This window comes from Glandiceps talaboti, chromosome 12, assembly GCF_964340395.1.
Source record: "Glandiceps talaboti chromosome 12, keGlaTala1.1, whole genome shotgun sequence".
NCBI lineage: Eukaryota > Metazoa > Hemichordata > Enteropneusta > Spengelidae > Glandiceps > Glandiceps talaboti.
The window spans coordinates 2,332,117-2,348,004 of record NC_135560.1 but is presented as its reverse complement, the minus strand read 5'-3'; the positions used below and the strand labels follow the sequence as shown (position 1 = coordinate 2,348,004).

General features: G+C 34.6%; 1 protein-coding gene across 1 annotated transcript in view; it reads left to right on the top strand.

Moving 5' to 3' along the window:
• LOC144443590 (uncharacterized) overlaps positions 1 to 15,888 on the top strand; it is an 80,068-nt gene that overhangs the window by 23,215 nt on the left and 40,965 nt on the right. Inside the window, exons 3-8 of the mRNA XM_078133129.1 lie at positions 4,060 to 4,102; positions 6,153 to 6,329; positions 13,451 to 13,571; positions 13,967 to 14,143; positions 14,547 to 14,610; positions 15,502 to 15,668. Coding sequence (XP_077989255.1) covers positions 4,060 to 4,102; positions 6,153 to 6,329; positions 13,451 to 13,571; positions 13,967 to 14,143; positions 14,547 to 14,610; positions 15,502 to 15,668 — 749 coding nt within the window. The remainder of the gene's footprint in view (positions 1 to 4,059; positions 4,103 to 6,152; positions 6,330 to 13,450; positions 13,572 to 13,966; positions 14,144 to 14,546; positions 14,611 to 15,501; positions 15,669 to 15,888) is intronic.

Sequence of the window (15,888 nt, the reverse complement as noted above, 5' to 3'; positions counted from 1 at the left end):
TAGTAAATAAAATAAACACTAGATACTATGTCCCATGGTGCTGATTACTTGATATGTCTAGTAGATAAAATAAACACTAGATACTATGTCCCATGGTACTGATTACTTGATATGTCTAGTAAGTAAAATAAATGGTCCTGAATATGTTGTCAACTGTTCAAGAACGAGGGATATAACAGTCCTATCAATAAGGGGCGGTTTATGTTTACAATTATGGTGATGTACTAAATGTATCTATGGCAGACATTTTAAACAGAAATATATCAATTTCAACTCAACTTCATGACTTTGAGCTTGTCGAATTTTCCACACAAGATTAAGAGACGTGTTGTCCTTCATCAATGTTTGATAGTGAAGATATAGTACTAGAATACCTACAACACAACTACATGTACATGTACTGACATAGTATATATAGTACTAGAATACCTACAACACACCTACATGTACATGTACTGACATAGTATATATAGTACTAGAATACCTACAACACACCTACATGTACTGACATAGTATATATAGTACTAGAATACCTACAACACACCTACATGTACATGTACTGACATAGTATATATAGTACTAGAATACCTACAACACACCTACATGTACTGACATAGTATATATAGTACTAGAATACCTACAACACACCTACATGTACATGTACTGACATAGTATATATAGTACTAGAATACCTACAACACAACTACATGTACATGTACTGACATAGTATATATAGTACTAGAATACCTACAACACACCTACATGTACATGTACTGACATAGTATATATAGTACTAGAATACCTACAACACACCTACATGTACTGACATAGTACATATAGTACTAGAATACCTACAACACACCTACATGTACATGTACTGACATAGTATATATAGTACTAGAATACCTACAACACACCTACATGTACATGTACTGACATAGTATGTATAGTACTAGAATACCTACAACACACCTACATGTACTGACATAGTATATATAGTACTAGAATACCTACAACACACCTACATGTACTGACATAGTACATATAGTACATGTACCACTTAATCGTCAACAAATGATTAGCCCAATATAGTCATTGAGGTCCCATAGTACAAGGATATTCAAGTACAATTATGCTGTAGATATCGGTACATACAAAGCAGTCCTTTTAGTGATGTGATGCCCCGAGGACTGTGAGAGAGTCTAACAACACACCTACTGACATATACCACAGTAACCTTTGACCTACTTATTTAACAACCAAGGTCATAACCTATACTAATGTCAAAGAGGATCTTTTGATTAGTGCTCACATAATTAATCAAATCTGTACAGTAATTTCAATAAAGTGTATATTACTAAATGATTTTCATCATATTGTTATATATTGTACATGATATCTTTATTTTAATAACCAGTTATAACACATGGGTTTACATGTACATTGTAACAGTTCATATTTGTAACCCTAGAAACAGACTGCAGTACAGCATCATTTGACACATTGATTTCAATGAAACTAAGAGTCCTTGTACTTTGTTTGTAGTGTAATAGTGTTTTATTTCTATTCTGTTAGAAGTACATAAAATTATATATCTGTAATGTATCATACATGAATAATACCAAATACATGTCAAAAACGTGTGTGTGTGTGTGTGTGTGTGTGTGTGTGTGTGTGTGTGTGTGTGTGTGCGCACGCGCGTGCGCGCGTGCATGCGTGCATGCGTGCATGCATGTGTGCGTCTGTGTCAGTGCCAGTGTCTGTGTCTGTCTGTGTGTGTGCTACTTAAAGTCAAAAACTGCCAGACCAATTTCCTTTGTACACGTAGTTGGTGGGGACATTACTTTTGGTGTGTAGATGGAAAATTGTTCAAATGAAAATGATCGAATCGTAGATATGCATTTTGGGTCAAAAAATGTGACTCCAAACTACTATATCCTGAATTTAAGTTATTTTTTACATTTTGTAAACCTTTAATGGATGGCAAGAATAGATAGTCCTCGCCGGACGAAGTCCGGGACCGGGGACTTATGGATTTGATTCCGTCCATCCGTCCATCCAGAGCCGTTTCTTGGCGATGTCTGGATCAATCTTTTTTCAAACGTGGTACAGGGGCAACATACAATGCCATACATACGCACGTCAATTTGTTTCATAATACGATCCAATATGGCTGCCTGCAGCCATTTTGTTTGCGAATTTTCCATGTCCAAAGCCATAACTCAGAAATGCTTGAACAGATCTCATCCAAAGTTGGTATTAGCACAGTGTTCTATAACATACATGTGCATATTCATTTTCGTCATGATACAATCCGATATGCCTGCCTGGCAGAGATTTTGTTGCGCAGTTTTCATGTCCAAAGCCATAACTCAGACATGCTTGAACAGGTCTTTGGGGGGTGTACATGTAGATTCAGATTTGTTTATGATGTTGTGATTCTGTCAGTGATATGCAAATTAGGTCTAAAAATGAGGCTTTTGGTCAAAAGTAGATAATTCAAAAATTACTGAACAGAAGGGGCTAAGATTTGGTTGGAATATTCTTCAGGGTGTTTATATTAAGATTTGTTCATAACATGATGATCTCATCAGTGATATGAAATTAGGTCTAAAAATGTGTCTTTTTGGTCAAAAATCTATAATTCCCAAATTACTGAGCAGATTGGGCTGATATTTAATGGGGATGCATCTGGGTGTGTGTAGATGAAGCTGGATTCACAACATGATCATCCCATTAGCGATCTGCAAATTGGGTCTAAAAATCTCAATTTTAGTCAAAAACTTATATCTTGAAAACTACATGATGAATGGGGCTGAAATTTGGTAGGGATGTATCTGGAGGTATTATTCTGTATGTACTATGCCCAAAACATTTTGACACAATTGGCCCTATGGCCATGCCTTTAGCAACAGTTAAATGATGATGCATAATAAATAAAGCATATAAAAAATGTATGTAAATATGCTTAGCAACAAGACCATGCCCATAGCAACATCCAAATGATGGTTTAGTTTGAAAAGATGCAAATTCCTGCGACTCAAATATTACACGATCAATGCTACAGCTGGATGTAACTACTACTTAGGGGATAGAACAGAAGTCTCTCTGTTCATCTCAGAGTGAAAACGGAGATGTACATGACTGAGTCGATTTCAATGTGCAGGAAAATTGATGCAATAAAACATGATGAAAGTTATACTTGATTAATGTATTGCGCAAAGAAATGTAGTTGGAAAGATTTTGATTAATTGGTTGAGCTAATGTTGGTAGGGATAATCTTATTTAAACCTACAATGTAAATTCATATTTTAGCATCTTAAACAGTGCACTAGTGAGTGAACATGATAGTCAAGAGATTTTGATGGAGGTAAAGTCTAGTATCATAGTATTGACTCATAGGACTAAAATAATAAGACAACGAAGCAGTGATTAAGAGATGTATATATATATAGACAAACAAATTGATACTTTCAATGTTTAAAGTTTGTGGCTAATGACTTTTCCATTTGGCCATAGACAACGTTGGTGGAGGGTCTATGATTTGGCTGATTGAAAATGAACAATATTAATCTAATGGCTATAATGTTTGTTGTAACCAACAGCTGCATAGAGTGTTGACTTTCTGTAAATGTTTTGTGACATATTGTGAGAGCTGTCCATGTCAGAGAATCAGTTGTCATTCAATAAAATAAATTTTGGTGGTCAACATCCCTGGAAAATGAACCAAATCAATATGAATACCCCTTGAAAATTTACATAAAACTTCTTGGAAGCCCTTAAAATTTTTTACTCGAAGTGTAAGAACCCTGATAGCAACAGGCAAATGATAGTGTATGTCATAAAGTAATAATAATAATAATAATACTCGCCAAATATATCATATATTGTACGTTTGTAGTCTATAGTTTATACTCACCAGATATATCATATATATTGTACAATGTTTGTAGTCTATACATGTAGCTTATACTCACCAGATATATCATATATATTGTACAATGTTTGTTGTCTATACATGTAGTTTATACTCACCGAATATATTGTTTTATTTGACAGCATTGGCTGGATGGAAGCAAGTCAGTTACTAAACAAATCACAGGTAAAGTATTCTGTTATTTGAGATTTTTATTCTGTAGTGCCAATGGATTGCTAGTCTAGGTGCAACCTGTGGTATAGATCATCTTTTTATCACCGAGATCTTGAGATTTGATTCATGATAGCACTATTGACTAATGGATAGCACTATAGACTAATGGATACAATGTAGCACTATATAGACTAATGGATAGCACTATAGACTAATGGATAGCACTATAGACTAATGGATAGCACTATAAACTAATGGATAACGCCATAGACTAATGGATAGCACTATATAGACTAATGGATAGCACTATAAACTAATGGATACAATGTAGCACTATATAGACTAATGGATAGCACTATAGACTAATGGATATCACTATAGACTAATGGATAGCACTATAGACTAATGGATAGCACCATAGACTAATGGATAGCACTATAGACTAATGGATTGCACTATAGACTAATGGATAGCACTATATAGACTAATGGATAGCACCATAGACTAATGGATAACACTATAGACTAATGGATAGCACTATAGACTAATGGATAGCACTATAGACTAATGGATAACGCCATAGACTAATGGATAGCACTATAGACTAATGGATAGCACTATAGACTAATGGATAGCACTATAGACTATTGGATAGCACTATAGACTAATGGATAGCACTATAGACTAATGGATAGCACTATAGACTAATGGATAGCACTATAGACTGATGGATAGCACTATATAGACTGATGGATAGCACCATAGACTAATGGATAGCACCATAGACTAATGGATAGCACTAAAGACTAATGGATAGCACTATAGACTAATGGATAGCACTAAAGACTAATGGATAGCACTATAGACTAATGGATAGCACTATAAACTAATGGATAGCATTATAGACTAATGGATAGCACTATAGACTAATGGATAACACTATAGACTACTGGATAGCACAATAGACTAATGGATAGCACGATAGACTAATGGATAGCACTATATAGACTAATGGATAGCACTATATAGACTAATGGATAGCACTATAGACTAATGGATAGCACTATAGACTAATGGATAGCACTATATAGACTAATGGATAGCACTATAGACTAATGGATAGCACTATAGACTAATGGATAGCACTATATAGACTAATGGATAGCACTATAGACTAATGGATAGCACTATAGACTAATGGATAGCACTATATAGACTAATGGATAGCACTATATAGACTAATGGATAGCACTATAGACTAATGGATAGCACTATAGACTAATGGATAGCACTATATAGACTAATGGATAGCACTATAGACTAATGGATAGCACTATAGACTAATGGATAGCACTATATAGACTAATGGATAGCACTATACACTAATGGATAGCACTATAGACTAATGGATAGCACTATATAGACTAATGGATAGCACTATATAGACTAATGGATAGCACTATAGACTAATGGATAGCACTATAGACTAATGGATAGCACTATAGACTAATGGATAGCACTATATAGACTAATGGATAGCACTATAGACTAATGGATAGCACTATATAGACTAATGGATAGCACTATAGACTAATGGATAGCACTATAGACTAATGGATAGCACTATATAGACTAATGGATAGCACTATATAGACTAATGGATAGCACTATATAGACTAATGGATAGCACTATATAGACTAATGGATAGCACTATAGACTAATGGATAGCACTATAGACTAATGGATAGCACTATAGACTAATGGATAGCACTATATAGACTAATGGATAGCACTATAGACTAATGGATAGCACTATATAGACTAATGGATAGCACTATAGACTAATGGATAGCACTATAGACTAATTGATAGCACTATAGATTAATCGATAACACTATAGACTAATGGATAACATAATTCTTTGAATAAATTTGTAGGTACCCGATTAAAGCACAGATGAACATGCATATATATCCATGAAAAATATGCAATCTATTCCAGTTAACTAACAAAATATTAAGAGTACTACATGTGTTTAATTTAATTTTCCTTTATTTTCAGCTGGTCCTCCATATACTCTATACTTTGGAGTTAAGTTTTATGTAGAAGACCCTTGTAAACTGAAGGAAGAAATAACACGCTACCAATTCTTTCTACAACTCAAGAGAGATATGTTGCAAGGCAGGTTGCCATGCAGTCACAACATATCTGCTGAATTGTGTGCTTTAGCTGTGCAATGTAAGTATCAGTATGTGTTAGCTGTGTAATGTAAGTATCAGTATGTGTTAGCTGTGTAATGTAAGTATCAGTATGTGTTAGCTGTGTAATGTAAGTATCAGTATGTGTTAGCTGTGTCATGTAAGTATTAGTATGTGTTAGCTGTGTAATGTAAGTATCACTATTAGTATGTGTTAGCTGTGTAATGTAAGTATCACTATTAGTATGTGTTAGCTGTGTAATGTAAGTATCACTATTAGTATGTGTTAGCTGTGTAATGTAAGTATCACTATCAGTATGTGTTAGCTGTGTAATGTAAGTATTAGTATGTGTTAGCTGTGTAATGTAAGTATTAGTATGTGTTAGCTGTGTAATGTAAGTATCGGTATGTGTTAGCTGTGTAATGTAAGTATCACTATTAGTATGTGTTAGCTGTGTAATGTAAGTATCACTATTAGTATGTGTTAGCTGTGTAATGTAAGTATCACTATCAGTATGTGTTAGCTGTGTAATGTAAGTATTAGTATGTGTTAGCTGTGTAATGTAAGTATTAGTATGTGTTAGCTGTGTAATGTAAGTATCAGTATGTGTTAGCTGTGTAATGTAAGTATCAGTATGTGTTAGCTGTGTAATGTAAGTATCAGTATGTGTTAGCTGTGTAATGTAAGTATCAGTATGTGTTAGCTGTGTAATGTAAGTATCAGTATGTGTTAGCTGTGTAATGTAAGTATCAGTATGTGTTAGCTGTGTAATGTACAATGTAAGTATCAGTATGTGTTAGCTGTGTAATGTAAGTATCAGTATGTGTTAGCTGTGTAATGTACAATGTAAGTATTAGTATGTGTTAGCTGTGTAATGTAAGTATCAGTATGTGTTAGCTGTGTAATGTAAGTATTAGTATGTGTTAGCTGTGTAATGTAAGTATCAGTATGTGTTAGCTGTGTAATGTAAGTATCAGTATGTGTTAGCTGTGTAATGTAAGTATCAGTATGTGTTAGCTGTGTAATGTAAGTATCAGTATGTGTTAGCTGTGTCATGTTAAAGTATCAGTATGTGTTAGCTGTGTAATGTAAGTATCAGTATGTGTTAGCTGTGTAATGTAAGTATCAGTATGTGTCTATAGCTGTGTAATGTAAGTATCAGTATGTGTTAGCTGTGCAATGTAAGTATCACTATTAGTATGTGTTAGCTGTGTAATGTAAGTATCAGTATGTGTTAGCTGTGTAATGTAAGTATCAGTATGTGTCTATAGCTGTGTAATGTAAGTATTAGTATGTGTTAGCTGTGCAATGTAAGTATCACTATTAGTATGTGTTAGCTGTGTAATGTAAGTATCAGTATGTGTTAGCTGTGTAATGTAAGTATCAGTATGTGTTAGCTGTGTAATGTAAGTATCAGTATGTGTTAGCTGTGTAATGTAAGTATCAGTATGTGTTAGCTGTGTAATGTAAGTATCAGTGTGTGTTAGCTGTGCAATGTAAGTATCACTATTAGTATGTGTTAACTGTGTAATGTAAGTATCAGTGTGTGTTAGCTGTGTAATGTAAGTATTAGTATGTGTCTATAGCTGTGTAATGTAAGTATCAGTATGTGTTAGCTGTGTAATGTAAGTATCAGTATGTGTTAGCTGTGTAATGTATTAGTTAGTCCCCGCCGGACGAAGTCCAGGACGGGGACTTATAGATTGGGTTCCGGCTGTCCGTCCGTCCGTCTGTCCGCAGCCATTTCTTGGAGATGCCTGGACCGATTTTTATCAAACTTGGTATAGGGACAACATACAATGGCATACATATGCACGTCAATTTGTTTCATGATACGATCCAATATGGCCGCCTGGCAGCCATTTTGTTTGCAAATTTTCCCTGTCTAAAGCCATAACTCAGACATGCTTGAACAGATCTCATTCAAAGTTGGTATTAGGACAGTGTTCTATGACATACATGTGTATATTCATTGTTGTCATGATACGATCCAATACGGCCGCCTAGCAGCCATTTTGTTTGTGAATTTCCATGTCCAAAGCCATAACTCAGACATGCTTGAACAGATCTCATTCAAAGTTGGTACTATTAGGACAGTGTTCTATGACATACATGTGCGTATCCATTTGTTGTCATGATACGATCCAATATGGCCGCCTTGCAGCCATTTTGTTTGCGAATTTTCCACGTCCAAAGCCATAACTCAGACATGCTTGAACAGATCTCATTCAAAGTTGGTACTATTAGGACAGTGTTCTATGACATACATGTGCGTATCCATTTGTTGTCATGATACGATCCAATATGGCCGCCTTGCAGCCATTTTGTTTGCGAATTTTCCACGTCCAAAGCCATAACTCAGACATGCTTGAACAGATCTCATTCAAAGTTGGTATTAGGACAGTGTTCTATGGCATACATGTGCGTATCCATTTGTTGTCATGATACGATCCAATATGGCCGCCTAGCAGCCATTTTGTTTGTGAATTTTCCATGTCCAAAGCCATAACTCAGACATGCTTGAACAGATCTCATTCAAAGTTGGTATTAGGACAGTGTTCTATGACATACATGTGCATATCCATTTTCATCGTGATACGACCCAATATGCCTGCCTGGCAGCCATTTTGTTTGTGAATTTTCCATGTCCAAAGCCATAACTCAGACATGCTTGAACAGATCTCATTCAAAGTTGGTATTAGGACAGTGTTCTATGACATACATGTGCATATCCATTTTCTTCATGATACGATCCCCCATACCCGACCCATCCTTTATTGTTGTAGGCACGTTCCATGTCCAACAAGCAGACACAACATATCTAAGTCTGTTTGATTTAGGTTCACAAGTGTTATTGCTTGATCAGAGTAGTGATAATTCCTTAAAACCCAATCATAGCGGGGACTATGTCATTCTCAATGACTTGTTGATATATGTTAACTGTGTAATGTAAATATCAGTTGCTACATGTATGTGTTAACTGTGCAATGTAAGTATCAGTATGTGTGAGCTTGATTGTCAAATTTTTTGCATTTTTAGCTCAATATGCCATGTCTATGGTAAGTTGAGTTATTGTAATGCACAGGAAAATAAAAATATGTGACTAAACTGACAACACAAACTTTAACCCTTTATTGACTTGTTTTCTCAAACTCTATATAAATATACCCTAAATATAGCATGTCAACCTTTAAATGGTTAATATTCCTGGGTTTCATTTATATATTTCCCAAATTAATTAATTAATTAGACTAATGGATTAATTAGTATTTGGATTGTATAGGAGGCTGAGTAGAATTAATTAGTATTTGGACTGTATATGAGGCTGAGTAGAATTAATTAGTATTCGGACTGTATAGGAGGCTGAGTAGAATTAATTAGTATTTGGATTGTATATGAGGCTGAGTAGAATTAATTAGTATTTGGATTGTATAGGAGGCTGAGTAGAATTAATTAGTATTTGGACTGTATAGGAGGCTGAGTAGAATTAATTAGTATTTGGATTGTATAGGAGGCTGAGTAGAATTAATTAGTATTTGGATTGTATATGAGGCTGAGTAGAATTAATTAGTATTTGGATTGTATAGGAGGCTGAGTAGAATTAATTAGTATTTGGATTGTATAGGAGGCTGAGTAGAATTAATTAGTATTTGGATTGTATAGGAGGCTGAGTAGAATTAATTAGTATTTGGATTGTATAGGAGGCTGAGTAGAATTAATTAGTATTTGGATTGTATAGGAGGCTGAGTAGAATTAATTAGTATTTGGATTGTATAGGAGGCTGAGTAGAATTAATTAGTTTTTGGATTGTATAGGAGGCTGAGTAGAATTAATTAGTTTTTGGATTGTATAGGAGGCTGAGTAGAATTAATTAGTTTTTGGATTGTATAGGAGGCTGAGTAGAATTAATTAGTATTTGGATTGTATAGGAGGCTGAGTAGAATTAATTAGTATTTGGATTGTATAGGAGGCTGAGTAGAATTAATTAGTATTTGGACTGTATAGGAGGCTGAGTAGAATTAATTAGTATTTGGATTGTATAGGAGGCTGAGTAGAATTAATTAGTTTTTGGATTGTATAGGAGGCTGAGTAGAATTAATTAGTATTTGGATTGTATAGGAGGCTGAGTAGAATTAATTAGTATTTGGATTGTATAGGAGGCTGAGTAGAATTAATTAGTATTTGGACTGTATAGGAGGCTGAGTAGAATTAATTAGTATTTGGATTGTATAGGAGGCTGAGTAGAATTAATTAGTTTTTGGATTGTATAGGAGGCTGAGTAGAATTAATTAGTATTTGGATTGTATAGGAGGCTGAGTAGAATTAATTAGTTTTTGGATTGTATAGGAGGCTGAGTAGAATTAATTAGTTTTTGGATTGTATAGGAGGCTGAGTAGAATTAATTAGTATTTGGATTGTATAGGAGGCTGAGTAGAATTAATTAGTTTTTGGATTGTATAGGAGGCTGAGTAGAATTAATTAGTATTTGGATTGTATAGGAGGCTGAGTAGAATTAATTAGTATTTGGATTGTATAGGAGGCTGAGTAGAATTAATTAGTATTTGGACTGTATAGGAGGCTGAGTAGAATTAATTAGTATTTGGACTGTATAGGAGGCTGAGTAGAATTAATTAGTATTTGGATTGTATAGTGCTGAACAAATTGAACAGAAATCAGGAATTTGCATTTGAAAACAGTAAATAGGCTATTATGTCATCAACAGGGTTGTTCTTATGTCTTTAGTTTAATAGGAATCCTCAGGAGAACTAAAATAACACAGTAACCATCTCAATCAACAGTGATTGACTTGTAACTCTCAATCAACAGTGATTGACTTGTAACTCTCTAACTCAACAGTGATTGACTTGTAACTCTCTCAATCAACAGTGATTGACTTGTAACTCTCTAACTCAACAGTGATTGACTTGTAACTCTCTAACTCAACAGTGATTGACTTGTAACTCTCTAACTCAACAGTGATTGACTTGTAACTCTCTCAATCAACAGTGATTGACTTGTAACTCTCTAACTCAACAGTGATTGACTTGTAACTCTCTAACTCAACAGTGATTGACTTGTAACTCTCTAACTCAACAGTGATTGACTTGTAACTCTCTCAATCAACAGTGATTGACTTGTAACTCTCTAACTCAACAGTGATTGACTTGTAACTCTCTAACTCAACAGTGATTGACTTGTAACTCTCTAACTCAACAGTGATTGACTTGTAACTCTCTCAATCAACAGTGATTGCCTTGTAACTCTCTAACTCAACAGTGATTGACTTGTAACTCTCAATCAACAGTGATTGACTTGTAACTCTCTAACTCAACAGTGATTGACTTGTAACTCTCTAACTCAACAGTGATTGACTTGTAACTCTCTAACTCAACAGTGATTGACTTGTAACTCTCTAACTCAACAGTGATTGACTTGTAACTCTCAAACTCAACAGTGATTGACTTGTAACTGTCTAACTCAACAGTGATTGACTTGTAACTCTCTAACTCAACAGTGATTGACTTGTAACTCTCTAAGTCAACAGTGATTGACTTGTAACTCTCTAACTCAACAGTGATTGACTTGTAACTCTCTAACTCAACAGTGATTGACTTGTAACTCTCTAACTCAACAGTGATTGACTTGTAACTCTCTAACTCAACAGTGATTGACTTGTAACTCTAAGTCAACAGTATTGAACGTGTAACTCTCTAACTCAATAGTATTTGACTTGTAACTCTCTAACTCAACAGTGATTGACTTGTAACTCTCTAACTCAATAGTATTTGACTTGTAACTCTCTAACTCAATAGTGATTGACTTGTAACTCTCTAACTCAATAGTATTTGACTTGTAACTCTCTAACTCAATAGTGATTGACTTGTAACTCTCTAACTCAATAGTGATTGACTTGTAACTCTCTAACTCAACAGTGATTGACTTGTAACTCTCTAACTTAACAGTGATTGACTTGTAACTCTCAAACTCAACAGTGATTGACTTGTAACTGTCTAACTCAACAGTGATTGACTTGTAACTCTTAGTCAACAGTATTGAACTTGTAACTCTCTAACTCAATAGTATTTGACTTGTAACTCTCTAACTCAACAGTGATTGACTTGTAACTCTCTAACTCAACAGTGATTGACTTGTGACTCTCTAACTCAATAGTATTTGACTTGTAACTCTCTAACTCAACAGTGATTGACTTGTAACTCTCTAACTCAACAGTGATTGACTTGTAACTCTCTAACTCAACAGTGATTGACTTGTAACTCTCTAACTCAACAGTGATTGACTTGTAACTCTAAGTCAACAGTATTGAACTTGTAACTCTCTAACTCAATAGTATTTGACTTGTAACTCTCTAACTCAACAGTGATTGACTTGTAACTCTCTAACTCAATAGTATTTGACTTGTAACTCTCTAACTCAATAGTGATTGACTTGTAACTCTCTAACTCAACAGTGATTGACTTGTAACTCTCTAACTAACAGTGATTGACTTGTAACTCTAACTCAACAGTGATTGACTTGTAACTGTCTAACTCAACAGTGATTGACTTGTAACTCTAAGTCAACAGTATTGAACTTGTAACTCTCTAACTCAATAGTATTTGACTTGTAACTCTCTAACTCAACAGTGATTGACTTGTAACTCTCTAACTCAACAGTGATTGACTTGTGACTCTCTAACTCAATATTATTTGACTTGTAACTCTCTAACTCAACAGTGATTGACTTGTAACTCTCTAACTCAACAGTGATTGACTTGTAACTCTAAGTCAACAGTATTGAACTTTTAACTCTCTAACTCAATAGTATTTGACTTGTAACTCTCTAACTCAAGTGATTGACTTGTAACTCTCTAACTCAATAGTATTTGACTTGTAACTCTCTAACTCAACAGTGATTGACTTGTAACTCTCTAACTCAATAGTATTTGACTTGTAACTCTCTAACTCAATAGTATTTGACTTGTAACTCTCTAACTCAATAGTATTTGACTTGTAACTCTCTTACTCAATAATTGTTCAACTATGCCTAAATAGTAGATCTGTTAATAAACATTTGTGAACTTTACTGACAGACATGTATGTGTTGACAAAATTATTGTATGTAACTGTTAACTCTTGAGATTGTTTTACTTGATCCTTTCAGCTGAGTTAGGAGATTTTGATAGTAAGCGCCATACCCATGGGTATATATCTGAATTCCGATTTGTTCCCAACCAGACTGAGGAATTAGAAACTCAAATAGAGGAAATACACAAAACACTCAAGTAAGTTTACTTTATCTAGTCTTCTTTTTACTAGACCACAAAACAAGTTGAATGTGTTTGAACAGACAATATGAGATTTATGGCCTGGTTGTTCTTTCTAACTCATTACAATACACTATGCATTGGTTTTGTCATGCTTGAAATGTGACTCATCATATTCAAATAACCTGACCTGTGTTGTCACATGTTTTCATAATTTACGCTTGCACTGGTAGGAATATATTGTCCTTATTCCTGATTCCCAAATATTTTTCTTCATTCAGCCAGAAACTTATGTTTTATCACTAATAATTATCCTTGACGTGTAGTGACAAGACTCCTTAGGTTACTTGTATTTTCAACGACAAATGAATGAGATACTTTAAACAATGACCTGTGTTATGTATTTGTTGCAGGGGTCAAGTACCAACAACAGCGGAAATGAATTTTTTAGAGAGAGCCAAGTGGTTAGAAATGTATGGTGTTGATTTACATCCTGTGAAAGGACAAGACAATGTGGAATATTTCTTGGGTTTGACACCTACAGGTGTTGTCATATATAGAAGTAAAAATAAGGTTGCAAACTATTTCTGGTAAGTCTGTAATTAATACTCTTTGGACTTTGATTTGATACAGTACAATATAATGTCATTATCTTACAATTAGTATGATTGAGATATACATGTGTATTGCAAGATTAGTTGATTAGTTTGCACAACCATGGAAATAATCAATCAATCAGTAAATCAGTTTTTTAAATGATTATATTGAGCCAGACATCAAAACCATAGTAGTTCTGTTGAATGGCATGATTAATAGTATAAACTGAGAGCAAGTAATTTAGTCACTGATATGATGAACTTTGAGGGAGACATTTCGTTTAGAAGAGCATCACTGATACAGTGATAGGGTGAACTGTGAGGGAGACATTTCATATTTGCTTTCGGTGTTTGTCGGTTATACTTCAGTGATATTATCATAATTTTGACTCTCCAGGCCAAGAATTACCAAAGTACACTTTAAAGATACACAGTTTATACTCAGGGTTATAGGAAGAGATGTAAGTATTGTAATTCACTGTTATTTCTAGTCAGACAGCCATTAGCATACCCACTAAAACAAAACTATATGATATATGTGTGTGTGTGTGTGTGTGTGTGTGTGTGTGTGTGTGTGTGTGTGTGTGTGTGTGTGTGTGTGTGTGTGTGTGTGTGTGTGTGTGTGTGTGTGTGTGTGTGTGTGTGTGTGTGTGTGTGTGTGTGTGTGTGTGTGTGTACATATACATGTACTCTGTGTCGTGCCTGTATGTATTGGTGTCTCTAGTCATAGAAATCAATACAAGCATGAGAGAAAAGAAGTAAATGAAGACATTTATAATTATGTGAAGCAGACAAATACTACAATATAAAAACTGTACTGTATGAAGTCAACTTGCACTTGGTATCTCTGGAATGGGACATTTAAAAAGAATCCTAGACCAATGGCAAGAAATTTTGTACAGAGATAAAAGTAAATTTTCACTAGTTTTTGGATGTAACAATGTTAAGAGTTGGCACCTAGCTTAAACTAGGGTCGGACGGGTTATTAGAAACACAATTTGTTTTTGATTTGACCATACATGTATTTAAAAATGTATAACAGTGTGTACTAATGTGATATTGTGTACATGGAACACTCATGTTGTCGCTTACTCATATGTAATATTTTCAGTACTGCATAGCAGTGCACATACAATGTATAGTTTGCGAAAAAAACTGCAAGCCATCCTTGGTACGTGTCGCCATAGATTGATATTCTTACTATTCATTGACTCTGGAGGGAGAGGGTACAGAGTCAGCTGGTTTGACAACTGATGTACACTGAGGGTTTTACTCTGTCAGTCACAACTACATGATCACACAGTAAATATTCACTTTGTTTTATGTCACACTTTGTATTTGTTTGTTTTCAGAATATGGAGAATGAATATTACTTTGAGCTGCCTAATAAAGCTGCATGTAAACATGTATGGAAGTGTTGTGTTGAACAGCATGCATTCTTCCGACTTCCTCACATCTCTGACACATCATCAGAGAAATTACGGAGGTACAGTTTTGGAAGTTCCAAATTTAGACATAGGTAACGCCATCTAATATTCCTACTTTGTGTTTTCAAAGTATGTGGTATGTTATGTCACAATCAAGTTCATGACAGGAGTTGGATTGATTATATGTCTGTGTCTATGTCTATGTGTGTCTATGTCTGTGTCTATGTCTATGTCTGTGTCTGTGTCTGTGTCTGTGTCTGTGTCTATGTCTGTCTATGTCTATGTCTGTGTCTATGGCTGTGTCTGTGTCTA